This window comes from Pelecanus crispus, chromosome 20, assembly GCF_030463565.1.
Source record: "Pelecanus crispus isolate bPelCri1 chromosome 20, bPelCri1.pri, whole genome shotgun sequence".
NCBI lineage: Eukaryota > Metazoa > Chordata > Aves > Pelecaniformes > Pelecanidae > Pelecanus > Pelecanus crispus.
Genome location: NC_134662.1, coordinates 4441833 through 4469560, shown reverse-complemented (window position 1 = coordinate 4469560; position 27728 = coordinate 4441833). Strand labels below are relative to the sequence as shown.

The following is a 27728-nucleotide window of genomic DNA, read 5'->3' as shown; positions in this document are numbered from 1 at the left end:
ACCAGTTCTATACCGTCAGGTAACAACAGCAAAATACACTCAGTAGATTTCTTTTAACTCCCAGAGTTTCTGAACCACCCGCCCCACCACTAATGTCAGGAGTAAGGGGGTTGCAGCTTACCCTCACTTCCAACAGTGCTAACGGAAACCCTGTTTTAAATTAAAAAATAAGCCAGCATACATAGTAGAAAATTTCTCTTAAAAATTTCACAATCTGTAAATGTATATATTTTTCTTTTAAACATAAAAGTTTACAATATACGGTAAAACAAAGGCTCAGGAAAAATAATTTCAAAAAAAAGAAACCTGAAGTTTTGAATTAAAGCTGAAGACATTTTTAAAACCCTGTAGTTTGAACCAGTGACATTTTCTTTATTTGTGCTGATGGGTTAGAGAAAGGAAAATATTTAAAAACTGCAGTCCAAACACCCACAGCTTTGCCTTCAGAAGCCATCTTCCCCCACCCCCCCCCAAAAAAAAAAATATGTTGTTAGGTTTTTCTTCCATCAAGTATGTGATTGTCACAAGTTCAGAAGTCTGGGATTCCTGGGTTCAGCTGGTACCAGACATCCCTGTGTGGACAGAATTCCCTGATTGCCAGCCCACGCTAGCGCCTGTAGGGGTGAAATCCTTGCACGTTATGGTTCTGTCCTCGTCCAAAACCACTTCCTCCTGCAGGCGGGCCACTTGATGGTTGCACCGAGGGGCCTCCGTAGGGAGGGGGTTGCTGGCTGGGATCAGAGAAACCTTGTCCAAAACCACTCAAGTCTTGTCCATACCCTGGGGAGAAAGGGAAAAAGGCAGCGGAGTAAGCTTCCAGAATCATCTGCACGCACGACAGAGGCGCAAATTCACAACCCGATGCCGCTCCCTCCCCCCATGCACGGCCTCAGGAACAAACACCTCCGTCTAACACGTTAAGATAAGCAGCTGCTTTCAGTTCTTGCAATTATCTACCTTCTCATACAGAAGAAATGGGCAAAAAGCAGAACTGAAGAGGTATGCAGAAATGGTAGTTTTCCACTTTTGAGGTGATCCTACCCAGGCTGGTGGTTAAACTATCCTATTACGGCTGTTCAGAAGCTTGAAGTGGCTTGCAGGTTTGCTGTCAGCTCATTCTGAGTAGCTTTTTGGTTTGGGTTGGGTTGTTTATTGGCTAAAAGCTCGTACTGTCAGGTTCAGCAGAGATGAAGATGTAGCAAGGAAGTTTTTCCTGCGATCTCGCAGCTATTAAACTGCAGCACCTCAGACTGACTGCACAGAGTTATTAGACCCTGGCTTTGTAGAGTCAGCTTCACCATCTTCCCTGGACAGCCAAAAGCTTCCTTCGTGAAAAGACACGCTGGAGAAGACAATCTTAAATTCCCTTAATTCCCTTTCAAAAAACCAAGAATACTGCTGCCTGAATATGTATTTTAATTAACTAACGAGCCTGTCTTTCAAGCAATACTCGATTCAAAAAATGTAAACTGAACCATGAGGGGGCAACGTTGGCAAAGCAGAACCCAGAAGGCTGTGACTCCTGCACCCACTTATGTACTTTATAATGGAACCCTTGGTCCAAAGTTACCCGCAGAAAGAACTAACATCCTTCCCCAAAACCTCACTGCACGGGCAGGCTGAAGTATAGTTGTTTCAAGTTCAAAAAGCAAAGCTCCATTTCAAAACCTGACACCCTACTGCTACCGCAGATGGTGGTGACTACTTCTAACCCAGCTAAAGAGAAGCAGCAGCCAGCAAGCAACGATGAAGCCCTTCTCCCACGTCCCCTGCACCACCAACTGCATCCGAGTTCAGTTAGTTTTAAGCCTGAACAGGTACTGCGTCTCAACTAAAGTTTAGGCTAATGCATGCTGCAAGTTAACATTGAACTTGTTCTTCCTCAATCTAAGGAGCTAAACACTTCTCCTCTCCTGCCACACTGTCCTTCTGCCTACTGGGCGAGGCTGCGACCACCGCTCTGCCACGTGATCCATGCCAAAGCCCAGATTCCGAGCAGGTTTAGAGTAAGCAGAATCTGGGGATAGGGAGAGAGGGCGAAGACGGAAGATTTGCTGGAATTCTTGCTGCCAATATGGAAGACAACTAGATGTAAATTAAGGACACTGAGAAATTGAGAAATTTAATAAAAGTTCCCGTAATTAAATACGACTCTTAATCATAATAGTGGCATTGGTGCAAGCCTCTGCTATGAAAGATGGTATTAAGAATCCTAATTACTAAGCACATTTCTGCAGTTCTGCTACTCTCTATGCAGGCTTAAAGCAGGTTTAACTCTCTTAATCCAAAACAACGTCTCTTAGCATGTCTTCAGTATTTCAATTTCAAGCTCTGCCTGACTCTCAGGACTTGCTACCACTAATGAGCCTTAAAACACATCTATCACAGCCTTCTATTAGCTCAAAATGCTAATCCAGTCATTTTTTTCAGACAGAGATAAGCAGGCAACCAAAAATACAATTTAATTGTTTGCCAAGGGGTGAGGCTCAGAGAGGGGAAGAAAAAAAAAAAGCCACCAAGTTATTCTCACTATACACTGCAGTGTTAGAGAATTCAGTGGTGGAAACCACAGTTCTCAATTTGTTTATCACAGAGGAAACCTACAGCATAAACCTGAACAGCCAGACATTTAAGTACAGATTGTCTTCCCTCTGCTTTCTTAATTCCTGCTGCAGCTCTTGGCTTGCACCAGCACCTCTGCTCTCTAAGGGAGCTGTGCTGACCTTTACGGTTTTACTGCCTTGCTTAAGAACCTGAGCTCAGTTCGATTGCACGGGACAAAGCCTCACCAATGCAGCAGCTTGGGAAGCTAACAGCAGCGTCATTCATACTCGGGGTCGTGAGTTTTCACTTCAGCCAGCTAATGAACATAAAGAACTGTATTGCCCTTACTCAAACACATAAACATTTGAGCCGCGTTGTTCCCCCCCCCACCCTCTCAAAAGAGACCCTGCAAGAAACACAAGTTAATTTCCCAAACGCAGATATATCAAGAGCATTGGTTGTAAATAGGCACCACCTACCTAGGTTTCTCACTGCTCAGCCTGACCATAAGAGTGTAAACAAAGTATTGGCGCGTAGCCTGAAGGGTCTTGAGAATAGGTACCCAGCCCTAGTAAGAAATGAGGAGACCAGGGTGACGAACCCCAAGAGAGCCCTGTACAGAGATAATTTTTCAGGGTGAGGGAGACACACCCATGTTAGTGTTTAATTTACTAGTGTTTACATTCATCCTAGCTGTAAACAATGCAGCATTTAAGATGCTGTCAAGCCAGGACAAATCTTAAAATGCCACAATGATCAGATAACTCAGTGCCTCTTTAAAGCCCATAAGCTTTATGCATTTATGTATACACATGCAGATCAGCCAGACTGCCTATTGTACAGCAATGCTGCTAACTAATTCGTGATCACATGAAGTGCTGAAGCTCTTTAAAAAAAAAAGTTTAAAAGATTTTACACATAACTTTAGAAACAGGTGGACGATTCTGTGGTACTGTCACATATTAAACACCTCTATCCCTGTTAGCACTTGCACTCATAACAGCTTTCAGGCTTGAAAAGCACTCTTGAGGTGAGAGACTAACTGCAGTTGTGGTTTAAACAGCTAACCTCCTTAGCGTTCTTCCTCAAAATGCAGTACTACACACCTCTTCCTCCCTCCTCCCACCCTACCCAGCACTCTTAAAAGACTAACTAAGAACACCTGAAATATTTCACTGGCAAAGAGGCTTCCTAGAGGCAAGTGGCACCATACACACCAAATACTGGAATCCCCCCTCCCCAGTTTTTCCCAGTGTTGGAAAACAGATTCTTCCTAAACTTCCAACACATCCCAAATATTGGCTCCCCACTGAATATAGGTGATTGTGCACAGATTTACACTTTATTTAGTAGGGCCCACCCCCCTGCAAAAAGAGTCTGCAAAGAGACAAGTTCTGGCAAGACAAGAAAAACTTCCTCTTGAGTCACAAGGGCAAAGCTATCTATGAGAGCAACTGTGTTTATAACAAACAAATTGAAAAACATTTCAAATTCCTCAACATGAGAACATATGCTTGCTTTATAAACACATCTGAAAGTCTAATCTTCCTTCAGAGCCTGTTTTACATTTTTGGAACTTTGAATAGCATCTATTCAAATAACTTCACAAAGTGTTCATTTCGTAACAGTTTCTGCAGGCACTTTAAATGAAGCAGGCAGGCACTATCACACATGAAGAACTTGTTCAAGTGGGGAACAGTCTTAATCCATGGGCCTACTGCATGCAAAAAGTTCACTTCAGAAGTGAAAAATGACCAATTACAATCCCTTGCAAAAAAAAGGCAGTATGCCACAAACAGCTCTTTGGAGAACACTGCTCAAAAAAAGGGGTGAGAGGAAGAGCAAGGTGAGAACTCCCTCTGAGCTTCGAGCAGAAATTTTACTCAGGAGCAAAAGCTCCTGTCTAGCAATTTGTTGTTGTTGTACTGTCTGCCTGGCTGAAAACTTGTTACATCAATGTCTTCTATGGGCTACCTGAAACAGTTATCTGTACAGCACAATTAAGCATTACACACTTCTGACAGAACTGTAACTTGAGATAGACAGGAAAGGAATGGGAGGAAGGGAGGAGAAGGCACGCAGCTTGGATTCTTATACCCCGGGACTGCTTGCCTCTCAATGCTCTTCTTACTCTTGAAGTCTATTCTCCAATCTGATCAAAGTCAGTTACACAAAGAAGTTGACTACAAGCTCCGTGAAGCTCTCAGAGAAAAAAGTTTTAACTACAGATTCAGGGAGAGTGCAAATCAGTAACTTATCCTAGCAGTGCACAAGTCTCTGAAGGCTATTTCACAGCATACAAGTAACATTTTAGAGTTGATTAAGAAAATACCCTCTGGCTAGAATACTGCATGATTTCAGCATCACTTGAGAGCTGATGGCTGGCATTCCCATCCTGGAGAGAAGTGCCTTCAGCGTTAGCAAACTGTTTCTGAACACTGACTTTCTACCCAAGTATAAAAGAAAAGCGGGAAGGGGAGAAAGATCAAGCCGAGTTTATTTTATATGCAGGTACTTACCAAACTGACTATAAGGGAATTCTGGCTGAGCAGTTGGGGGTTTGCTCATGTCCTGAGTTGCCTGAGATGGTGGTGGTGGTGGTGGAAAAGCTAGTGGTGTTGCCCCTGGAGTGGCAGGTGGAGGGGGTACTCCAGGTGGGGCAAACTGGTCAGGTGGAGGCGGTGGAGCACCATAACCAAAACCTGAAACACAAAAAAAGTACAATACATGTAAAAAAGAAAAAAAAAAAAATCTATTAAACCCAACATGTTTGTTACCTAAGGCTGGTCATATAGCAATTCACTCCTACATCGGCTAAAAGACCCCGACAACGTACCTTCTAACATGGAAAAAACCTCACCCCAAAGGAAGACTGCAGCCACATCAGCAACCAGCAAAGAGAAAGTGCTAAAGCAGAACTAGGGACCCAACTCCATGCGCTCACAGGTGCATGTGACAGACATGAGGAGGAAGCTGTATTATTCAGATTGTAGGAAGAAAAAAAGATATCCCAAACAAATTGTTTCTTCATAGCAGAACAAGCAACTCTAGAAAACTGGGTGCTACTTTCCACCTTCTTTTTCAAACCAGGTTTGTGACTAGACTTTTCAAAAGGTGGCCTGAGGGGGTAGGTGCTAAAATCCTATTTACATTTCCAATGCCAGTTGCGACCTTAATTCCTTAAGCTTCTCCGAAAATCCCAGCCTGTGTCTAGCTCAGGTCACCATGCAGTAATCTCTAACTTTTCTCTCAGATGTCGTAATAGGGGTACACAATAAATCTAAATTCAGTCAGAAACACAGTTGTCAAACAGAGAACATAAATGATTACTGCACCCAAGAAAAAGGAGCAACCCAACTCGCTGACAAAAATACTTATAGTTAATTATAGCTCAGATATTAGGCAAAACATCTAAGGATAGATGAAAGGGGGCGGCGGAATCTAAGTCCAGAGAAAGATGAGCAAAAGCTGAAAACTGAATTTGGCGACGGACTGTACTGAAACTCCCGCAGGTCACTTACTAAATGGTGGAGGGGTGCCATAGCCCTGTGGAAATCCTTGTGGAGGCGGGAACCCTCCAGGAGGTGTAGAGACTATGTATGAGGTAAATGGTGGTGGTGGTGGAGGAGCTCCTCTTCCTGGAGGAGGTGGTCCGTATCCACCTAGAAAATGAAGAGAAACCAAGAACTAAAGCAGCTTAATAATGAAAAGTTGCTGCTTAAGTCAGCATCCTCTAGATGGGGTAAAGCTGCTTGATAGATTTCAGATGCAGTCTCAGCCTCCTATGAATTCTTACTTTGGGAAATACTTGTCCTCCAAGCATCCCTACTGTAAATAATTGCAGTTTAGAATGCAATTCCTTGATAACAAATTAGTGTGGTTGGCAACAGCAGGATGTATGTCAGCTCCCATTACTGATTTGTTAAGAATACACTATCCTCTTCGTTCTTTCAGGGCAAATTCAATCAAGCTTTTAAATGTAGGTTAAATACTACAGAAATCCACAAATCGCTGTGAACGCTTAAAGAAACCGCACCCTCGCTCAGTAGAATTTTTCTTTTAAAATCGGTCCCATATAACGTACTTACCAATTGCCTGTCCAGCTGGCACCCACATCCCTAAAACAGAGCAAAAAAAAAAGTGACTTATACATGCATTGAAGCTCTCTACTATGAAACAGGAGTGATTTTAAAAGAAAGTTGATTTTGCTCTGAGCTCTGGAATAGATGGGGTGTCCTCCCAGTGTCCCTTACACATCTATTTTTATGGTCCAAGAAATAGTCTTGCACTATTTCTGCGTATGCAATTCTGAAAAGACTCTGAATCATTCGGCAAATAATGCATAGAAGAGACGGCAGTCCCCAAACTTAAATCAGATGGAGCGTTCAAGAACTGCGAGCATACCAAGCGCAAGAAACTATACTAGTATAAAGAACAAAAATACTGAGAATCACAGCAGACTACACGTCCAAAGCATTTTTAATACACTACCAGGTTTATCCTAGTCATTTTTGAACTTTTTGAACCATAAAAACATCTTCCCCATTCGTTGCAGCATTAAGATTGAAAGATAAATGCATTCATGTTTTACATTAATCTTTCCAGTAGATCAGATATCATTTTCTCTACAAATAACCACATTGAAAATAATCTAGTTTCTCAATTTGCACAGTTGCAGATTAGCACATCTGTGCAGAATGTCAAAGCCTCAGCTGCAGCTTTCAAGTTAATAAGCACCATGGGGAAACAAGCAATCCCTCCACCGAGGTATCATCTATTGTAGCAATAGATGAAGCAGTGACACTCCCTTTAGCCCCCCAGGTGAAAATTTCTCATATATCAGAGCAAGCAAGTTCTGTTCTGTCAAACGCAACTCAATTATACCACCGTATTTCTCCATAAGTTATCAAAACTGTCTCTGGATGAACTCGGCATATTTATCCTGTCTTCAAAATCTTGTGGGGGTTATAGCCATCAAACCCAAAACACATGGCTGCTCCTTTCAGCCCTGAAGGGTTCAAGCTAAATCAAGAAAATTATATGCAGTAAGTGCTCCCCTGCACCACTGCTAGCCCCATAGCTGCTTGTTATTTTTCCAGGCTACATTAAGCAATAAAATCCAAAGACAAGCCCATCTGTTTTTCTCTCGTCCCTTTCAAATTTTACTTATAACTTCCTTTGAAACCGCCTCATCCTTGAAAACGCATATTTCAACAAAATTTTTCATTAGGGTCTCAGGCAGGCCACAATCCCAAAGCTGGAGTCACAACTTGAGCCGCTGAGCTTTCTCAACACCTTCTCCACATTACTGAAAACCATGCCGTTTCTATTTGGGAAAAGGCAGAACCAAACAGAAGAGGTGAAGCACGGCCTGGGACACATGCTAGACTTGGCACAGCCCACTGACTTCTGCTCTATGAAACGACGGGTTTTGGGAAAAGCAGCAAAGGAACAATCTCAGCACACTTGGGAAATGCGGAATTTTAGTTCTGCTATCAATAATCCAGCACAGCCGTAGCACTGATAGACCTGGGAATACTGTCACTTGCCAGTAAGACCAAATTACCAGTAAGCTGCAAAGGCAAGACTCTCTCCTGGCAGCGACTCCGAGACGACTAAAGCAGTACCTTGAGGGCCGTATCCTTGCTGCCAGGTCGGAGGGGGCTGACCTGCCCAGCCATTGGCAGCACTTGGCATGATCCTGCTTCCCCACTGACTGGCACCGGGCGGCCCTGGAGTTTGGCTTTTGCTGTCACGGGGTTCTGCGCGTTTCACCTCCACCTAAACAAACAGAGTCGCCATTTAGGAGAGATGGTGCAGGTTAATACACCCCCCTTCCCTTCACACACACCCTTAATTACACTTAAGACTACACTTAGCATCTTATGACTTATGTCTAAGTACTTAATTATTAAACTTAAGGCCAGTAATTTAAAATGTTTCTCAGGTACAATATATATGATGGTAAGACAGTGCAAGTCCTACTATTGAGGTATTGCAAGTAAAACACATCCTACAAATCACTTATGTTTCATCATAGTACAGTATTCATTGGCTTTAATCTTAAAACAGCAGTACCCTCTTACAACGGCTCCTCACTTAAAAAAAAGCATAATCTTTTAAATTATTTATATACTAATTTAACATTTAAGGCAGGAGTTACAAAGATGACATTTTCATTAAAAAACGAACTTTGAGTAAAGAGTACGCTCTGAAAAAGGGTACTAATGCTTTAACCATTCAAACATGTTTGGGGTTCATTTGAAAGTTACAGTTTAAACCCACCCCATCTAACTACAATTTCAGCTCTGCTCATACCTGAGAAACACACATTTGTTTGTTTGGTTTTTTGTTTGTTTGTTTTTAAACTTAGATTTTATTTAAATGTCTAATGGAAGATAAAGACTTACCTTCCCCAGGCTAACGCTTAAAGAATCTCAATTAACTCAAACAATGTCAGAGGGAATGGATGTGATAAGAGAATCTTACATTACATCTAACAAAAAAGTAAACAAACATGCAAGTAATAAAAATGGACAGTTGAGTCAATAAGAAGCAAATCTTCATACTGTGTTAAGTCAGTGACAAAAGCCCTCCTGTTTTTAAAATTAGTAAGCCACAGCGCTTAACTTATTTTATTCAAAGATAAAATGTCCTAGTGTTCCAAGCCATCGAATAAGTGCCTTTGACCTACTTAAAATAAGCTGCACATTCAATATAAACCTCTCAAAAAAATCCAGTTTCTGATTTAATGAAACACTCTCAGCACTCATGCATGCTGAATTAAAGTCTTTTTTATTTTCTGATTAATTTTAATGGGTGCCAGAGTACAAAGAAAATAAATCTCAATCATCAATGGGCCTGAGTAGTATGGAAAATAACGTATTCAGAATTCTTCCTGCCATGTCTTAAAGACCATTCATGTCAGAGAACAAACAGGAAACAGGCACAAGGCAAGGACAAAGCCCCCCGCCCCCACCCCGCTGCAGATGCCCCAAGGACATGAGACATGACAGTAACCAAATCTCTGTCAGCTGAAGGCCCTTCCAGAGAGGAACCGAGGGAATTTTTCAAAGTACTCAAATTAATGAGTCTTAACACATTTGCCTTGAGGGAATTCAGTTATTGCTTACAAAAGCAGAGTCGTCCTTGCAATTTTAATTTTTTTTCCTTTCAACAACATATGGATTCATTTCAGCAATACCTTTTTAATTAGCAAAAAGAAAGAGATGCCATTTTTAAAGTAGGCATTATTAGTCAATGAAGAGAGCGGAGTAGCTGGAGTTCTATGTGGAAGAACTCCATTAATTTTTCAGTGCACATTTGGAAGCGGTGAACTGCCAAACTGAGGACTCAAAAATCCCTGTGCAATATTCTTAGCGCTGAGGTTAAAATTCTACACCTGCCTAAAGCCCGGTTTACACCAAAAAATGAGGCATCTCTGTTGCTCCTAGCTGAAAAAACACTGCCTATTTCTGCTTTTTATGTCACTGAAAGGAAAAAAAAAAGATTATTTCATTTTGGTACTGAAATTGTTTGGGAAACAATGGAGAACTCTGAATTAGCACCGACATATTCTGAAAACCAGCAGCATAAGAGGTGACATTTCGAAGGCTCACACAGGGTCCTCCATCCTCTCCCAGAACCATTCCAGCAGATGTACTGTCCTTTGTTCCTATTTATATCTAGCACACTGCTTTGAGATATGACCTCTCATTTAAGTGGTGCATGTAAGTTTAAGGCAATTCCAAGGAAGGATCAGAGGATGTACACAGGATATAGATCATTCATACACATACCAATGTAAATTTGCTGCTGTCAGTGCCTCTGCTCACAAATGAGAGTGCTCAACTGCTCACAAGAGGAAAATACTAGTAATCAAGAACATACACTAATGTTCTCGATTACACAAGCACATTTCTTCATTTGCTTCATTTCCATTATTAGGAAATCAGCCCACCCCTCAACCCCAAAACAAGGTCATAGGAACAAAATGCATTATATACTGCATAATTAACCAGAATTCCACTGATATGCAAGAATATATCCCCTGCTAGCTAAATAAATGCTTATGAAATATCAGCACATAAAGAGACTTTAAAAGGCAATGCAAAATTATACAATGCAATAATTTAAGGAAAGTGACAGCATTCTTGTTTTTCCTTGACATCTATTCACTCTAAGGTTAGCAGTTTTAACGCTTACTTTAAAAACTGTGGATATATTGTAAAGCTGCAAGGACTTTAAATCTACCAGAATTTCCTGTGGTTAATTTTATTTAAGAAGTTATTATTTCCTCTGTATAAAGCTTGGGTGTCCTGCAACAATTTACTTTGCTTTTAGGTTTTTTTTTCCACAGGTGTAAGCATGTTCCTTGCCGAGTAACATCAAAGCAAGCCTAAAAAATTCCTCCCTATCAAACACCCATTTGCTGACAACACAGTATGAAGATGAAACAACCAGAGGTCACTTAACTGCATTGTGGTTAAATACTATATAGAGTACGTGGGTTTGTATCAAAGTTTCACAGTAAGTGACCCAATTTTTTAAAAAACCAATCCTTCACGATGTTTTTTTCTTTTTCTTTGTAAGTTTAAGATTTATATAAAGTAGATTGTCTCACACCACCTCAAAATTTGAGTATCAAATACACATCTGAAGGAGTGGTATCTTAAACCAAGCCTTGAACAACTCAGATTTCATTGGGATTCTGGTTTTCAAACAGCTGGAAACAACTAACTGCTATCCTCGCACCTAAGCAGCGCTCAAAGCAAAGGTAGTCGTCACCCATTCAGCGTGATGTAAGCTATGCTCAGCCAGAGCGGCCCCCCAGGTCTGTCAGCACAAGGCCTTACCCAAAACAAAACAGCCCACAGCCTAAGTTCTCAGGCTTTCAAGATCCGCCTCTTCTACGGGCTAAGCCACAAGCTAGCTGCCTTTCTCGCCTGCTTAAGCAAACTCAGAAGACTTTCCCCACCTTCATGGATAAAGCCTCGAATTTGGACATACATGCTCTCCCGCCTACTTGAATCAATGATTTTTATTCACCAGTGAAATTGCTAGTTGCCCAAGACTTGGTTCTTTCTTAAGGTAAAATAAAACTACAACTACACACTTTTTTGCCCATGATGTCGTGAAAATGCATGTTGACAGCCTGGTCCACTGATTGTTCGTCCTCGAAAGTAATAAATCCAAAACCTAGCCAACGACGAAGAGTGAATCAAGGTAGCAGGGTGTTGTGACACAAAACAGGATGATGAACAGTATTAGGGGCGGACCAAGGGTTCAAGCAGGGGTTTCAGATAACCGAGACTTGTGTTAAATTTTCAAAAAAGAGTCAATCTGAGAAAATTGCAATGGATACTTCCTGTAATTAGGCAATTAATGCCTCATCTTGGTTTCACACATGCAACTTACAAACTGAGCTTGTTAACTATCTTTTAGTTTGATTTTATTCCTAACCCACCTACCAGGAAATGGAAAAAAGTGCTAATAGAGTCATAAATATAACTGTGCTACATGATTAAAAACAAAATACTTGTGGGACAGCAGATTAAAGTCAAGCAACTTTGCTGCTCCTATCTTTGATTCAGACTAGGTTCCCAAGGAAAACCTGTTATGTCCCTGTTCCCCAAAGCTGCAAAGCAACTTCCTCCCATCCCTCATCCCGCTCTTCCAATTAGGGAATATTTTCCGTGGAAAATAAGAAAGTCGTCTTTGAAATGTAGCTGTTAAAGCATGAAAAATTTTACCACTCCATGGATGAATGAGAAGCTTCAGAAACTAACAACCTAGATCAGAGGTTCTCAAGTTTTCCACACCTTAGAAAAAGCACGTAACAGACATCACTCCTTCCAAACACAGCAACCCCTGCCAACTAAAGCAGCGTTGCTTACACAGAATGCGATACTTGCCGTCACATGCCTTAATCTATTTTATTTCTTATATTTCCTGCTGCTTTTCTCTTGAAAAGTCTATATAACACTTTTCAGTCCCTCTTTTTGCCCAAGACATTGCTAACTGCTCCAGATCCCCAAGGGTAGCTCGTTCCCTTTTATCTGACCACAGCCCTCGATGGTGGCAGCTCAGCTGAATCCAGCAGCTTTTTAAAAGGTTGCGGGGGAGTGCCTGATGCCTGTGGAAGACACTGGAAAAAGAGGCAAAGCCCCAGGACTAAATCGCTTTTTGAGGTCACACTTTGAGAACCACTGCACTTAGGTTGTAGCTGCTGACACTGCCGAGAGAGTGGCAAAATAGTGGTTAATTTCACAGAACACAGAGGCTGGTTCATGCCATCAACCACTCATTGCTGGTGTAACAACCAAATCCCAGGAAAGGTAAGAACACATGCAGTACATAAATTGTGCCATTCTTTAGATTAGCTAAGGGTAGAGCAATAAAAATTAGAAAGAAAAACGAGGTGCGGCATCAAAAGCATATGGAACATGGATGCATTTCTGCTTTTCTGAAACCCAAGATTTCCCCCTTGGTTTGCATTTTGCTTTGCAGCTAGTGCTGACAGCAGCCATATATTGCTCTAAAGCGTTAAACAGAAATACAGTATCTATAACAGTTAGTGTCTCTCTAAGCTTATCCAACTGGGTTGGGTAAGCCCAAAGAGGCCTATTGTAGAGAAAGTTTATATATAAAAAAATACACAAAGATACAGGCCAAAATAGATTCCAGCAGGTCAAATTCTGCTGTCAGCAACAAGAGCAAAAGACATCACTAAAATAAACTTAAAATAAAAAGGAAAAAACTTAGCATTTCCCACACACAAGAGACTGGCAGTATAAACGAAGTTTTGTTGACCTGTGATGAAAGCAGCCTCAAAATTGAGAGCAGCATTTCATCACAATATATTTGTCTGAGGTTAACTAGAAATCTAAGTATTAGAGCCAAAAGAAAAGTATTGGTATTTAAATCACACATTTAGTATTACAGCCTTTACCTAAAAAGACATGGGAAAGTAAAACGATGGATACCATCTACATGTGAAGGTTGCTCGTTTAACTTGATTCCAAGAAGACTGAAGGGGGAGAACAGATTGTGGGATGGGAATGGGGTTTGGAGGGGGAGAAGGAAGGAGAATAAGAGGTCATTGAGGAAGCCAGTAAAGGAAAGAAAAAAGAAGGAAAAAAAAAAAAGATTTAAAAGGGTCAAACACCACAAGATCAGGAACAGTGAAGGAATCAGAGTACAATACACAGCAAAATTCCAACAACATGAAATTTTAAATACAGCAAAAGTGATGAAGTCTATCATCCAGCAGCTTTATTTTTTGAAGGACAGGACTTTAGTGAAGACTAGAGAAACTAATTGCATTTAGCAGGAATCCAAGTGGACTACCGAACAGAGCAATGGCGCTGGTTTGCAGCCAAGGGGACGAAGAGAACAAACACAGCAAGAACCCGTACATTACTTCACAGTTGTTGGTTTAGCCAAGAATAGAAAGCATGAGAAGCAGAGACTGCAACAAAGCCACTGTTTCTTTTAAGATGTAACGAGGCTGGCTGTGCTTATACTTGGGACTCTGAAAAGAATTTTGATGAAAGCACTGCTTGCAGGAGAGCTAGCAGAAGTAGGCAGGGACTGCGAGTAAGCAAAGACGACTGGGATACTTGGAGACACACAGCCGGCTCCTCAAGGGCATCACTGTAGCTCTGACACTAACCGAGAAACTGGTTCCCAGTGTTCTTGTGAGAAGCTGAAGGTAGATGAATGCTACAGGGATTAGTAACACGGATAAATTTTCCCCTCTCCTACCAGCGAACTAGTAAAATGACATGCAGTAAGGGACCTGTTCAAAATACGAGGACGGTAAAGTTAACGAAAGAAGGCAAAATTCAGAATGGTACAAGTAGAAGATGGCAGCGAATTGGCCTTTTACATGTTCTAAATCTATAGTCATTTAGGTATCACGTTAAAAGGACAAGCGTATAGACCGAGTAGCACTCTATGCAACAGAATACAGGTCAGAAAGAGAAGGCAAGAGAAAATGCGTTCTGGGATGCATGACCAGGAGTACCAAATACAAACGATGAGGAGTTTTTCCTAGCACACCCCCAGGGACTAACAAGGCTATTTTTGGAGATGACAGTTAGTTACCACACTACATAAAAGAATGTAACAGAACAAAAGTGAAAGCCAGAGCAACAGGATTCAAGAACACTGTTTAAGAAGTCAGATGAATTACAAGAGAAAGTATTCTGCAGTACCTCTGCACACTGGATGGAGACGGATAGCTTTTCAAACCTGCGCACATCTGTCACTTCTGCTTCAAGCTACCACCTAAGGAAGTGGACCCAAAGCCCCCCCCCCCCCTTTTTTTTTTTTTTTTTTTTTAGTATAGCTTTAAGCAGAGAAGCCATTAATTGAGACCAGGATTAATCCAGACCAGGCATGATGTTTTAGTACCTTTTGCTCAGAGGCTGCAAGGCTGGGATTAAATATTACAAAGATATAGATGATATATTAATTACTGAAATATTTCAGAACTTCAGCCACAAATTATATCAGATGCCCGTATCTTTGTCTTGCTGCCTCCATTTAAAATCAGATGCTCTAGAGCATTTAAATAGATGAATTCATGTTCTGCTTAAATAAAAGGTATCTGTTGAAAGAAGATTAAGATAGCTAAAGCAAGAAAACAAAAAAAACAAATATATTGAAACTTCGTTTAGACTCCAATAAAAGACAAAGCCCGTCCCTCCTCTGACTGTGGAACTGGCCTGTACCTCTGTGATAAATTATCACCTAGAGAAAAGAAATCTAAAGAGATATCGTTAATCACAGTCAAACAATTCACAGAGAGAAAAGAAAAAAAAAAAACTTACTTAACATTACCATACTTTACTATGAAACACTTAAATATGTCACTAAGGATGTATGTCTAAATTAAAAATAAAACTAAGACTTAACAGCTTAATAAATATGAAGTGAAGAATATATTTCTTAATAATGAGTCAGAAGAGAAATGAAAGTTCAGATGGCAAACTATTCTCTAGCATGTAGTACATGCTACAAGGTGGTCAGTGCAACTAAGCTTCACATATTTAAAATATTGCCTCTTAATTGTCAAACAGATGACAGATGCAATGGAAGGTGGATGACATGAAACTTGCTTCATATTTTGACCAAAGGTCACCAACGTGATTAAATAGTCTAGTGAAACTTCCAGTTGGTTTTTCGTGGGGTTTTTTGTTTGTTTCTTAAAAAAGCAGCCTAGCATACAGGGATTATATGTCCCAATCAAAAATATATATATATTTCAGAATTATTTTGTGTAGTTTAAGAAGTTTTTTTCTTTAATTTTAAGTGAAGCCATTTAACCAAAACAAAAAGCATATAATGGATGGATTCTGTTCTAATCTCATGTTCAGAAGTACTCTGAACTGGAGTATCCCCCCCATGCAGTTACAGACATCAACATACCTTTCATGTGGAACAGGAGGGAAGTCTGCGCTTTCCCCCCCCCCCCCCAGTACCTTAAGCCACGGGAGCAGCTCAAGAATCAAATTTCATTCAACTAAAAAACTAGCAAAAAAACCATAAATGAACATGAAACATCTGACTTTAAATGCACAGATACCAACTAAAGCTGTAGATGAAGAGTCTAGACTTGAAGTGATATTTGCCCAGTGAATTATTCTTTTTCCTGAGGCAACATAGAAAAAAAAAAAAGTCTACCTTTTCTGATGGTGTGAAATAGTTTGCCATCTGACTATAGGAGAGTATGAAGAAATTTCAAGGACAAACTAGATCAGCCTTTACCTCGGGGCCTCTGTTTCTCTGCGTCATAGATCATTACAACTTCAGTGACCTGGAAGAGAGAAGGAAAATTCTACTAACTGTGCTACCAGGGGAGTGTTATAAACAGTTACTACAGGCTGGTTTCCCACACTCTATCCACAAAGCACAATTAAATGCTCGATGTAGCCTTCAATACCAGGCTGCCCTAGCACAGTGCAAACAAATTAGGAATATTGCTCTTTATGGCACTTTAAGAAAAGCCCGAATTCATCTGTTCTGAAAAGCTGCTACATTGTGGCTTTTTAAGGTCTCATCATGCTCAAGATTTTAATCGAGCATTAAGGATGCTACACTGTTTATACCCGCACTACAGCCTACAAAAAAACCCCCAAAACCCAAAGGTTTCTGGTTTTCAACATACTATTCATCAGTGTAGCTTCTTAAAAGATTACTTTTTCCATTTTTAAACATTTTCACTCCCAACATGAAAAGCAGCTGTAACTCCAAACACATTTAAGAATTTGCACGGCTTCTCCAAATTACTTACTTGAATATCAGTGTGGCACAGAGTACCAGCTATAAATTGATGCTTTAAACAGCATTACAAAAAAACCCTAAGTTATAGATGATCAGTATCAGTGTGATTTTAACTTAAAATAATGCAAAAAAGGAAAATGCAAGCTATTCAAGGGCTTTAAGACTTTTTTTTCAGAATAAGCACCACTGTGAGCTATAATTTAAACAAAACCAGAGGTGTAACATTTATGTCAAAGGCGATACTAAAACAGCTGAAAGGAACTGCCTTTAAATTTCTCAGATGCAGAAAAGCGGTCACAAAGAGTGCGTTATCTCATGGAATCACATCTTTGCCTTCAGGTCAATCTTAGGATATTTTTTACTAGAATCCCCTGATTTACCTTAAAATCTGATGCAAATTCACCTTTTACTTACAGCTAGAAAACATACTTTTCAAGTTATTACACCATATACACTCACTTGAACATATCCTACTGGATGCTAACAGCTGAGATTTATCCCCATTTGGGGATTATGCCATGTGACAGTGCCAGATTTTTTCCCCACTGGTCCATTTGGATCCCCTTCTTCACACTGGTCATGTTTACCATGCAGTTACTATGCCTAAGAATCAGTGCCTGCTTTCGCCTCTTCACCCTTTGCCCAAAACATGTAAGAGCCTCTACTTCTCCAAAGGTAACTCATAAGAAAGCTAAATAGACTCCCCAATTTCTATACTATTATTAGTTCGACTACTTACTTTTAAAGGCACTTACACTTAATGGCTGTTGCCTTCTATATTTGGTGGAACATAACCCTGTATCTCCCAAGCCATCCAGAGGTCAGAATTGGAAAGCCAAAAGTCTGTGAGGACAAGCCTTTAGAAATTATGCTCCACAGCTGTGGAACATGCTCCCCCATTTTTATTTACAAGTCTACTGCAGCCTTTCAAACTAAAGAAACAGTTGTTAGCCATTGCCTTTTATATTTTTTTTTAAATTATCTGAACTAAATTTTAAATACAGTACTGTTGATAAACTTAGCCACTTGAGAAGGAATCAACAAATCCTTTGCTGCCACAAAGAAGAGATCTTAGAGCAAGGTGATGAAAAAAAATCAAAACAACACACTAAATGCCACTCAAAGATGGCAAGTTCACGTCCACTGGCACAGTCCTGAATTTAACGCAGGCAATGTTTAAGTTTCTCAAACTTATTCACAGCTGAGTTTAGTAATTTAGTTCAATAGTTTACCATCTTAAAGGGGCAACGATAGTTGGGATAAATGGGAGTTAATAGAAGCAGAAGATATAGTCATTTCAGTCCGAGGTTACAAACTGAATTAAAAACAGGTGCATAACATGAGTAGTAGTTTGTCTCTAGAATGGAGGTTCTAGGGACAACAGAACTCAGCTGATTCCAGATGATGATTTAAAAGCAACTACTGTTACCAAAATAATGGCAGACTACAAAATTTAACCTATCTGTACACATAGTCAAAGACAAGGATCTTAGACAAAAGCTCACTGAAGTACTTGCTGTTCATACCCCCCCCCCCCCCCAAAAAAAAAAAAAGAATTCAACAAAAATTTTTTAATCACCAAGCTGTAAGTTATCAATTGAAAAAATTATTCTTAAGCCAACTCAGCTCAGGAGTTTTTGCAAGAAGGGAACAGAATAATGCATCAGGTAGACTTAAACAAGAGGAGACAGAAGCAGCAAAGTAAGTTACGTATCGGAGATTTTGACAAACAGCAAGATACATTTCAAGATGATGAACGTTTACTACAGTTTATCACAAAATGCTTCAATATGTCCCTACAGCAGTTTGTCTAAATTAACCCAAAATTTGACAGCTTGACGAAATCTGAGAAAAGGCAGTGGGGAGGGAAAGCATCTTGCAACCGACTGATAACTGCCATCACGCTGAATGACTCACCACTCCGAATTTCTTGAAGTATTCCCTGAGCTCTGTCTCGCCACAGTTATGAGGAATCCCACCAACAAAAATTTTATTTGATTTATTGTTATCGCTCCTGGATCCCTTCTGCTAAATCAAGGAGGAAAAAATTCAGTCAGAAGGACAATAAAGTTGGCTACTTCTATCATTTTACACTTAAACATGATCAATGGTCCCTTGCAGGTTGAGGGGGAGCCATCTCCAGGCTTGAAGTCTCCAAGTCATTAAAGTGAAGCAACTGCACATTCAGAGCTCACGAGTTTAGCGTTCGCAGTTACAACCCAGTCTCCGTTCTTCAGAAGACCAGAAAACTAGGGGCTGTGTTCTGAGGCCATCTACTCATTTTCTAATGAAACCTTATTAACCTGCAGGGTGTGAAGGAGGCTGGAAAAGAGCATCAGTCCTGCGAGTGCACTTCCAGACACTTGTTTCGAGATCTGAAGAACTCGACTAAAAGCACCGCTAAGAGCTTAAGAAAATACCACACCCACAAACCGAGTTTGACACAAAGACAAAATGTTCGTTGACACTGGACTGTATTTGGAGTCTTACCATGGAAATCTAAGCAGAAGACATTTTTCAGAAATCAAATTTACACTCAAGGCCTGCATACTGACTCCTGATTTTAAAACATGGATGTAATCTAAGTGAATTCAATTAAACTGCTAGAAGGTAAGCCAAAACTTGGAAAACAGGCAGGATACACCAAGTATCTTTCCTTACCCATCCTTCCTTCGGTCGTGTCCTTTCTGGTTGCATCCCCCTAGGTGTACATGGCTTTGGATCAATCTGGAAGAAGTTCCAGTTTGGTCAGATCTCAGCGTGCAGAATATTATTCTAAAAGTTACGTCTATGGCAGCTGAACACAGCACTGCTGAAATCCAGCTCCTCAGATCAAAGCTATCATCAATACATCGCTTCTACAACATAACACAAATCATTGAGTTAAAGCTGTGTTACTATAAATAATTAAAACCAACAACCAGGTAACTTTTACACTATCCAGTCTGCAAATAAGAAGCCAGAATTTAAAACAGATCTTTGAAGCAGCCTGAAGCAGAAAACTCTGAGGCGGGGGGGGGGGGGGGAAGGGAGAAGGCAAAACACAAAAGCAACTTACATTTCGGCCATCTAACGTATGAGGTCTACTGGCCAGTACTGTTCCCACACAGTTGGGATCTTTAAACTTGACAAATCCAAATCCTCGAGACTGGTTTGTTGTTTTGTCTTTCATTATTACACAGTCTACAACTTCTCCATACTGGGAGAAGTAGCTACGAAGAGTTTCTGTTAAAAAAATAAAGCATATATTAAACAGAACCAGATATTAACTTTACCAGGCTGTGTTCGCAATTATGAGACAAAAGATAAGCAAACAGCTAAACAAGTTCAGACTCATCTTTTGAAAATGATTAAATTTTACTTCCTCTAAACAAATGGTATATGCTGCTTTATTTCACACAAAAGAAAAGCAGTATCACAGTAAAGCAATGATAAAAAATTGTCATCTTCTGAGTTGACAAAAAGCTTCAATACCAAACAGTGGTAGAAAATATAAACCCAAAAGTGATTAACGTGTATTTGAACTCTCTCTACAGAAAATTTTATAAACAGAAGAGAGCAGTGCAATCTCATCCAAATCTTCCTAGCACAGTACTGTCTGTTAAAAAGCTGCGTATCTGTACATTGTTTTGCTGTGCACAAAGGCCTGGCTCAACGACTGTAGAATACATAGCTTACCTTGTGTTGTACTCCAGTCCAAGCCACCCACAAACAGTTTTCTGCAATTGAAGCATACAGCAGTTTTAGGGTGCTACACGACAGATGCCTCATCTTATTTAACGCAGATGTCAGCTATTCTGACGAGGTCTGGCGGTACCGAGGCCTCCAAAATACACTACAAAGCCCATTCTTTGCTAGAATTCACTATTCTTTGTGACAACTACCTTCTGTTTCATGAAGATACACATAAAACTGAAGCATCTGTTTTGTGAGCCGCAAGCATGAACAGAGATTGTAAGCTTATTACAAGAATACATTTTATTCTTTTATGCAAAAAGATGACAAAAATATCAGAAAAGCCTATGTTCCTCCAAACTTCTTACTTCCAGGTATTTGAGAAGGCAGTGTTGCTTTGAGAAATCATTACAATAGCCAGAAGGAAAAAAACCACAATACAGAACATCACACAAAGTACATTTACCTGCTCTTTTGGGGCAGAAAGGAGTTCCAGCATGGAACACTTCATAGTTCAGAAAAATATGTACAAAGCATCGCTGAAATTATTTGAAAAGTGCTCCAAGAACACCATTATAAAGTCATTCTACCTGGTTAACCTCCCCCCGCCCCATCAAAATAGGATGTTTGGATTCCTGTCAAGGCCTGGATCATTGGTTCCCAAGTTACTTACACAACTCCTCTGAGCAAGGGAAGAAGACAGCTGCGGAGCCCATGCAGTTCCAATTTAAGGATGAAAACAAAACCCCAAACTTCCAAGATAAAGCAAACTGACAGAAAACCATACATCCCAGTTTAAGTACCCAAGTCCATTCCATTAACTGCTTTAGTCCCAGGTTAAGGATCAAGAGTCATGCGGCCTCCAAAAACCAAGTTCAAAGAACAGTTGGGCTCTCCTACATCCATTTGCTACCTAACACTCAATGTTACCAGAAAGGTAACTGACAACCCAAACAGGTTAAAAAAAATTATTCCACAAAAATACACTAGCAACACAGCTGCCACAGCCCTTTGTAACCGGTACTATAGCACAAATAACACCAGGCTCTGACGTTTACACATTTGATGTTACCATCTCCTACATTTAGAGGTATTGTCATATGAAGAATATGCGGTTGAAGTGATTTAATACCAACTTACAAATAACAAGCAATGTAAGTGCATCTGCCCTGAGATGATGTGGCCAACTTTCACGTGTCAGAAGGTCAAAGCCCAACGGGAATCGCAGCTAAAAGGAACAGACTCCACGGGAAGGAATGCTGAGCTAGATGCATCAGCTGGATTTGGGCATCACCTGGAATTTCTATACTTGTTCTCTAGCTGCACAATTGGGTAAAACAGAAAGCATTTGAGTTCTTTCCATCCTCAGATCAAAAAAACTTTAAGTCAGCTCTCAGGCTTCCTTACCCCTGTGTTCTCAAAGTACTGTCCTGGTAAAGAAAGTCCTTAAACTGCTAATCAGCAAACAAAAACCCTTCACCCATTCCTTTTATGTGCTACTCCCTCGCTCACCTAGAAGGACCAGTCAGAATCACTTTTGTCTACCATTATCTTCTAGTTAAATGAAAGCAAAAGTAGAACTACCAAGTTCAAGACTAAGATAGAAGGCAAACTTGTGAGGCAAGTACTAAATAACAGAGTAGCACTAATTCAGCAATTAGTTGTGAAACCATTTCATAATCTAGTTTAGAGATATCTCCAAATAGATGAGAAAGTCATGGCTAAACCCCAAACTTAAAACAAGTCAAATCTGACGCAACCCCATCTTCTGAAAAGAGCATCCAAATCTGTACCGTTTCATGTCGGAGCACGTCAAAGCACTTGGGTAGGTGCACAAAAAGCAGCAGCAAGATGCCAGACTGCCTGCTTTGCAACTCTTTATCAACTTGAGGGTGCGACAGAACTTCCATGCAAAGTCATTTACTCCATAATTAAAGGTTAGTTCAAAGCCACCTCAACACTTGACCCTTTTCAGTAAGAAGCACCAACTCAAAAGCTCTTCTGTTAATAGTTTTACGGGTCTGCACAGACAAGTGCTGGGATAGTTAATCTTTGGAGGATGCCCTCTATTTCTCTTATCAGTCCTCAAAGAGAGGAACCACAGCCTGCTTTGTCTTCTACTTGCCCTCAGATATATCCAAGTATGGCTGCAGCTGAGCTGAAGCTGGGAACTAGTGCACCTTCACTTAAACTGAGAAAGTTGAGGTTCTCCTAACAAAAAAAAAAAAACAACCCAAAACCAAAACTTCCTCTCCCCCACTTTTTTCAGGAGTGGCTAACGGCAGTAAGAAATCTGCCACCCCCCCAGTCAGAGAGCTGCTGGTGCACAGGGAGCATCAGTGAAGGGAAAGCCTTGCACCTAGAAGGTCCTGCGTAGCAGAGCAGCTTGCAGAAGAAACCAGCAGTCCCTTTTCACTTTGATTCATTTCTCTCTGATTTGGCATCATATCACGACCCTTATGCTACAGCCAACAGTGACTAAACCAATGCCTTAAGAGTGCAGGTACACTACACATGAAAATAAGGGGTGACTAAATTCAGTATTAGGTGGTACGTAGACATAAAATTTGCCTCAATGGAACTTCTAAGTCAGTAGTTGGGAGGTGACATAAGTATTAACTTAAAAAAAAAAAAAAAAAAGACCAACAGTTGAACATCATCTTAAGCAGGCCAGAAAAGTAACTGAACGGGTAATGCAAAGAAAATACAGTCTTCACTGTTGCAGAAGACAGTGTCTGCATCTGCTCCTGCATTATCATAAAGCTCCTGATAACAGCACGAGCAGGACATTTCATCCATTATCAACCCTCCCTGAAAGCAGGCCTGTTTTCTACTTGCATGTTTTGGGATGATGAAGTTTTTTCTCAAGGATAGGAAAACTCCCCCCACCTCCCTCCGCCGGCAGAGCTTGCTCCTGGCACCAGTTCAGAGCGCACTCCACGCCAGCCAGTTTTCAGCAACAGGTCATTTGCTGGTAACAGCCGAACTTCACCCAGTCGTCACGGCACGCAGACTTCCTGGGAGCCTCCACGACTGTCCCTTTACTACGTTTCCTCTCCACGTACAAGACACACGGACAAATCTGTGTGCTCTTTCTTGTTAAGTTATTTTTAGGGAAAGTTCTATAAGGAAGTAACTTTATTTCCTAATCACAAAGAAAAAAATAACCAAGCTAATGCTTGTTTTGATGGCCCGTGACTCTGTGTTAGCTACATTTTCTCGACCAACTATATTTGGGGATTTTATTTTTTTTTAAACTAAATTTGATAGCTTGGTATATAAGATCAATCTAAAAATACCATCTGCATTCTGACCGAACATCAAGCCGTCTGCACAGAAGGAGGCCTCCCCGCAGTTAGTGGTCATTGAAACCTTCTAATTCCACTATTATTTGTAGTCACCCTACATACATCTAAACAAACAAAAAAGCGAGGTTGCCTAAGGTCAACTGCAGCAGCTGTATGTAAATACATGGCTTCTATTTATACACACACTATAGAATGCCAAAAGCCAGGACTCCCCTGGCCTTTGACTCCTCCTCGGACTGGTTTGAACACACTGAGCAAATACAAGAGTTAACTAAACCCTACCAAACACAAAAATCTAGACGCAACGCTGCACAAGACAGCTGTCAGAAGCACGACAGTTGTACGAAATAACGCTAGGCGAGCACTCGATTCCCTGCCTTCAGCTTGCATCACCAGCCCGTTCACAAGGTCTTCGCATGCTGCCTCCCGGCCTCCCATAAAACTTTTTGTTCAGTTTATGGGCTGGTAGTTATTAAAATTAGGCCATTAGTTTGAGCCTGCTGACATCACCGTCCTCGCACCTAATTATACAACCCTCAAAAACGCACACCTCCATAAAGCTACGTATTTACAGACTGCAGTGTCAGAAGGCTGCTGTAGCCCATCCCCAACCGAAATTAAAGCAATTCCCCAGCCCGAGCCTGGTGAGAACACAACACGCCAGCCTGTTTCTTCCCGCCGGTCTGTCTTTCCACCACGGATGGTACGACGGTGTGCACTGTACACCAGTAAGAGAAAGACACCGACAGACACGGTGCACCTGAAGCAGCAGCATTCCTCAGTTCCGGAGCGGGAAGCGGAACAATGACTCTTTGCAAGTTATGGTACGTATAAGAAGTTTTCACCAAGTTTCATGAACCCACGTGTTCTGCTTCAACTATTTCCCAACAAAATCTTCCTTGCTAATTTATTCTTTTCTACCATAAATGTATCTGTCACTGAAACAGCTAATCCCAGAATCAGTAAAAAAGTATGCACAGGTATTCTAAAAGTGTCAAAACCCAACAAAATCACAAACTCTTTGCCTCATAAAATCCGGCAGTTTAACATCTATCATTTCTCTTAGCACAGTCCCAACGAGCTACCTCCTGTAGGACAGAAGGATCTCAAGAGCAGCACTTTCTTTCATCCAAAATAGTCCCAAGTACTAATCACAACGAATAATGCTCGTAAGGCCCTACCTGCTCAAATCAACAAGACTGCAAGGCCTACAGCCTTCCTACGTATTCTTTTTTCTTAACTTAAAATCTGTCTAGAAGAGCGGTTAAATTTGTAACTTCCTATTAAGACTTGCATCTCACAACAGCTTTCAAAATAGAACTTCCTTCACACAACTACAGGCAGCTGACTAAAACTGCAGTTCATTCTACGTTTTCACCTTTCCATTCGAGCACTTTTGGGGGAGGAGGAAAAAAAAAAAGAAAATTAACAATCTCTGATTAAAATCTAATCCTTTAAAATCTGATTACAACTCAGAAGGATCAAAAAATTTAAGCAGTCTGCAACCGGGAACAAGCTGTGGGACAACCGGGCCTGTTCAGGCTGAAAGCTGACAATATTTCAGCCTGCGCTCACCTACGGTCCCAGAGCAGCGGCAGGCAGAAGTCTGCTCATCAGGTCTCTCGTAAGGCACTAAGCGATTAAGGCCCAGGCAGGACCAAATAAAAATAATTTCAGAGCAAAACCTGCACATTTAAAGCTGCCTGGTGCAGCATGCGTTGTTCGCAGCGTCGTGTTACATTCAAAACAGTTGTCCTGCCTCTCGTACTTTTAAGACTGTACAAATTAAGAACATGCACAGTAAATAAGCAGCTTACTACGCACTGGAGACAGCACGAGAACAGAAGCCTGGTACGTGCCCAGCACAGTTTCAAAAAAGGTGACCGGTTATCCTGCGCGCGTTCTGTGCCAAAACTTGTAGCGAAAGCGAAGCAGCCAATCGGGGCTTTTTTTTTTAATTTTATTTTTTGGTATTTTCAGTTCTAACGCGCCAAGTCTCCAGTCTCGTAATTTAAACGTCGCTAGGCGTTAGAATACAGCACTGAAGTAGAAGTGCCACTAAATACGTGTCAGAGGAACTAGGGCTCTGTCAGGCTGGCAGTTTGAAGAAGTCACAAGCTCTCTGGAAAGCCTTTAAAGCAAAGCCCAGCGTTTTCCCGGCCGAAGCGCGGCTCGCACACAAGGCCGGCTGGCAGGAGGCGTCTGCCAGCCGCGGGGAAGTTTGGCAGGGCGGCTGCAGGCAGCGCCAGGCCTCCTCCGCAGCACGGGCAGGGAAGCGCGGGGAGGCTCCCGCCCGCCGCCGCCTTTGTCCTGCCCGTTCCTCCGGTGAAGAGCGAAGGTCTCGGCCCCGCCGGGGAAGCCCTGATGAGTCACCGGAACAAAGTCACCGGCGGGTTTTGCACCCCGATCCCCTCGTTAGCAACGGAGGAGGGGGACAACGAACACCTCCTCCCCCCCCCCGCCATGGCGGGGCTCCGGGAGGCGCCGCGGGTGACCTTGGCCGCGCGCACCTGCCGCCGCAGCCCGGCGCGGGCCGGTCACGTGGGGGGGCACCCTCCCGGTCCGCAGGGCCCAGCATGGCGGGCGGCACCGGCCCGGCCGCGGCGGAGCGGCGGGAAGCCCCGGCGCGGCCCTGGCCTCAGGGTACGGGAAAAGGAAAGGGGCGGGGGGGGTGGGGGGCCCGGACCCCAGCCGCGGCGCCTCCTCAGGCGGCTCCCCCCGCCTTACCCGATCTCGTCGGCGCCTCCCACGCTGTTCATGGCGGCGGCTCCTCGGCGGTATCCGGGGCCGCGCCCGGCTCTTCCCTCTTCCTCCTCCTCCTCCTCCTCCTCCTCGTCCGGCGGCGGCGGCAGCGGCAGGTCGCGGGCTGCGGGCGGGCAGCTCCTCGCCGTCCCCCGTTGTCCCCCCCCCACCCCCCCCGCGCTCTCACGAGCTGCGCAACGGCCGCCCCGGCCCGGCCCGGCCCCCCCCCCCCCCCGCCGCGCGCTCGCTCCCTCGCTCGCTCGCGCTCCCTCAGCGCCGCCAACCGCCGCTGCGCGCGCACCTGCCCTCGCTACGGGGTCTCCGGGGCCGCGCCCGGGGAGGGGCGGGGCGGGGCGGGGCGGCGCGCGGGGGCCGACGGGAAGGGCGGGGCCTCCCGCCCCACGTGCGAGCGGCGCTGCCCGGCGGGGGGGGCGGGGCCGCCGGGACCCCCCCCCCGCCCCCCCTCACCCCCGCCCCCCCCCGGGCCCGGGCCCGCCTCCCCGCGCAGCGCGGCTCTGCCGGGGCGGGGGGGGGGGGGGGGGGGCCCGGTCCCGGCCGCGGTCCCCGCCGGGCACGGAGGAGCGTGGGGCAGGGCGCTGCGCGCGGGCCCGGTGCGTGGCGGAGCGTGGCACCGTGCAGAGCCTGGAGCGGGGCACGGCCCCGGTGCGTTGGCACGGCGTGGGGCGCAGCCCCGGAGCACGGCCCCGGAGCACGGCACGGCCCCGGTGCATGGCCCCGGAGCATGGCACAGCCCCGGTGCACGGCCCCAGAGCACGGCACGGTCCCGGTGCTTCGCCCCGGAGTGTGGCACAGCGTGGGGCACAGCCCCGGTGCACAGCCCCGGAGCACGGCCCCGGAGCATGGCACGGCCCCGGTGCACGGCCCCAGAGCACAGCATGGTCCCAGTGCATGGCCCCGGTGTGTGGCACAGCGTGGGGCACAGCCCCGGTGCATGGCCCCGGTGCACAGTCCCAGCGTGGGGCACAGCCCCGGTACACAGCCCCGGAGCACGGCACGGCCCCGGTGCATGGCTCTGGAGTGTGGCACGGCGTGGGGCACAGCCCCGGTGCACAGCCCCAGAGCACGGCACAGCACCGTGCACAGCCCCGGTGCGTTGGCACAGCATGGGGCACTGCCCCAGTGCCCAGTCCCAGAGCCCAGCATGGCCCT

At 43.3% G+C, this 27728-nt stretch overlaps 1 protein-coding gene across 5 annotated transcripts; it reads right to left on the bottom strand.

Annotated features, from left to right (window-relative positions):
* Positions 1–348: 348 nt before the first annotated feature.
* On the bottom strand, positions 349–26615 carry DAZAP1 (DAZ associated protein 1). 5 transcript variants are annotated; one of them, XM_075723433.1, is made up of 12 exons: positions 26544–26615; positions 20512–20552; positions 19892–20058; positions 19495–19560; positions 18751–18861; positions 16318–16366; positions 11660–11742; positions 8172–8325; positions 6633–6662; positions 6066–6206; positions 5064–5246; positions 349–780 (listed from the first exon to the last, which is right to left on the bottom strand). In XM_075723433.1, exons 1-12 carry the CDS (start codon positions 26573–26575, stop codon positions 608–610), a joined length of 1230 nt encoding a protein of 409 aa, XP_075579548.1. In that variant the 5' UTR covers positions 26576–26615; the 3' UTR covers positions 349–607. The 5 variants fall into 5 exon arrangements, with proteins under 5 accessions (XP_075579548.1, XP_075579549.1, XP_075579550.1 ...); XM_075723434.1 differs by having other exon boundaries at positions 18751–18858; XM_075723435.1 differs by lacking the exon at positions 19495–19560.
* Between the last annotated feature and the right edge of the window lie 1113 nt (positions 26616–27728).

What these genes read in the sequence shown, in the direction of transcription:
- DAZAP1 (XM_075723433.1), bottom strand. Translation starts at nt 26,575, where the DNA reads ATGAACAGCGTGGGAGGCGCCGACGAGATCGG. An exon ending in GGAGGCGCCGACGAGATCGG is followed by an intron (nt 20,553 to 26,543) that starts GTAAGGCGGGGG and finishes CTTCAATTGCAG; the next exon opens with AAAACTGTTTGTGGGTGGCT. An exon ending in ACTTCAAGAAATTCGGAGTG is followed by an intron (nt 16,367 to 18,750) that starts GTGAGTCATTCA and finishes TCTCTCTTCCAG; the next exon opens with GTCACTGAAGTTGTAATGAT.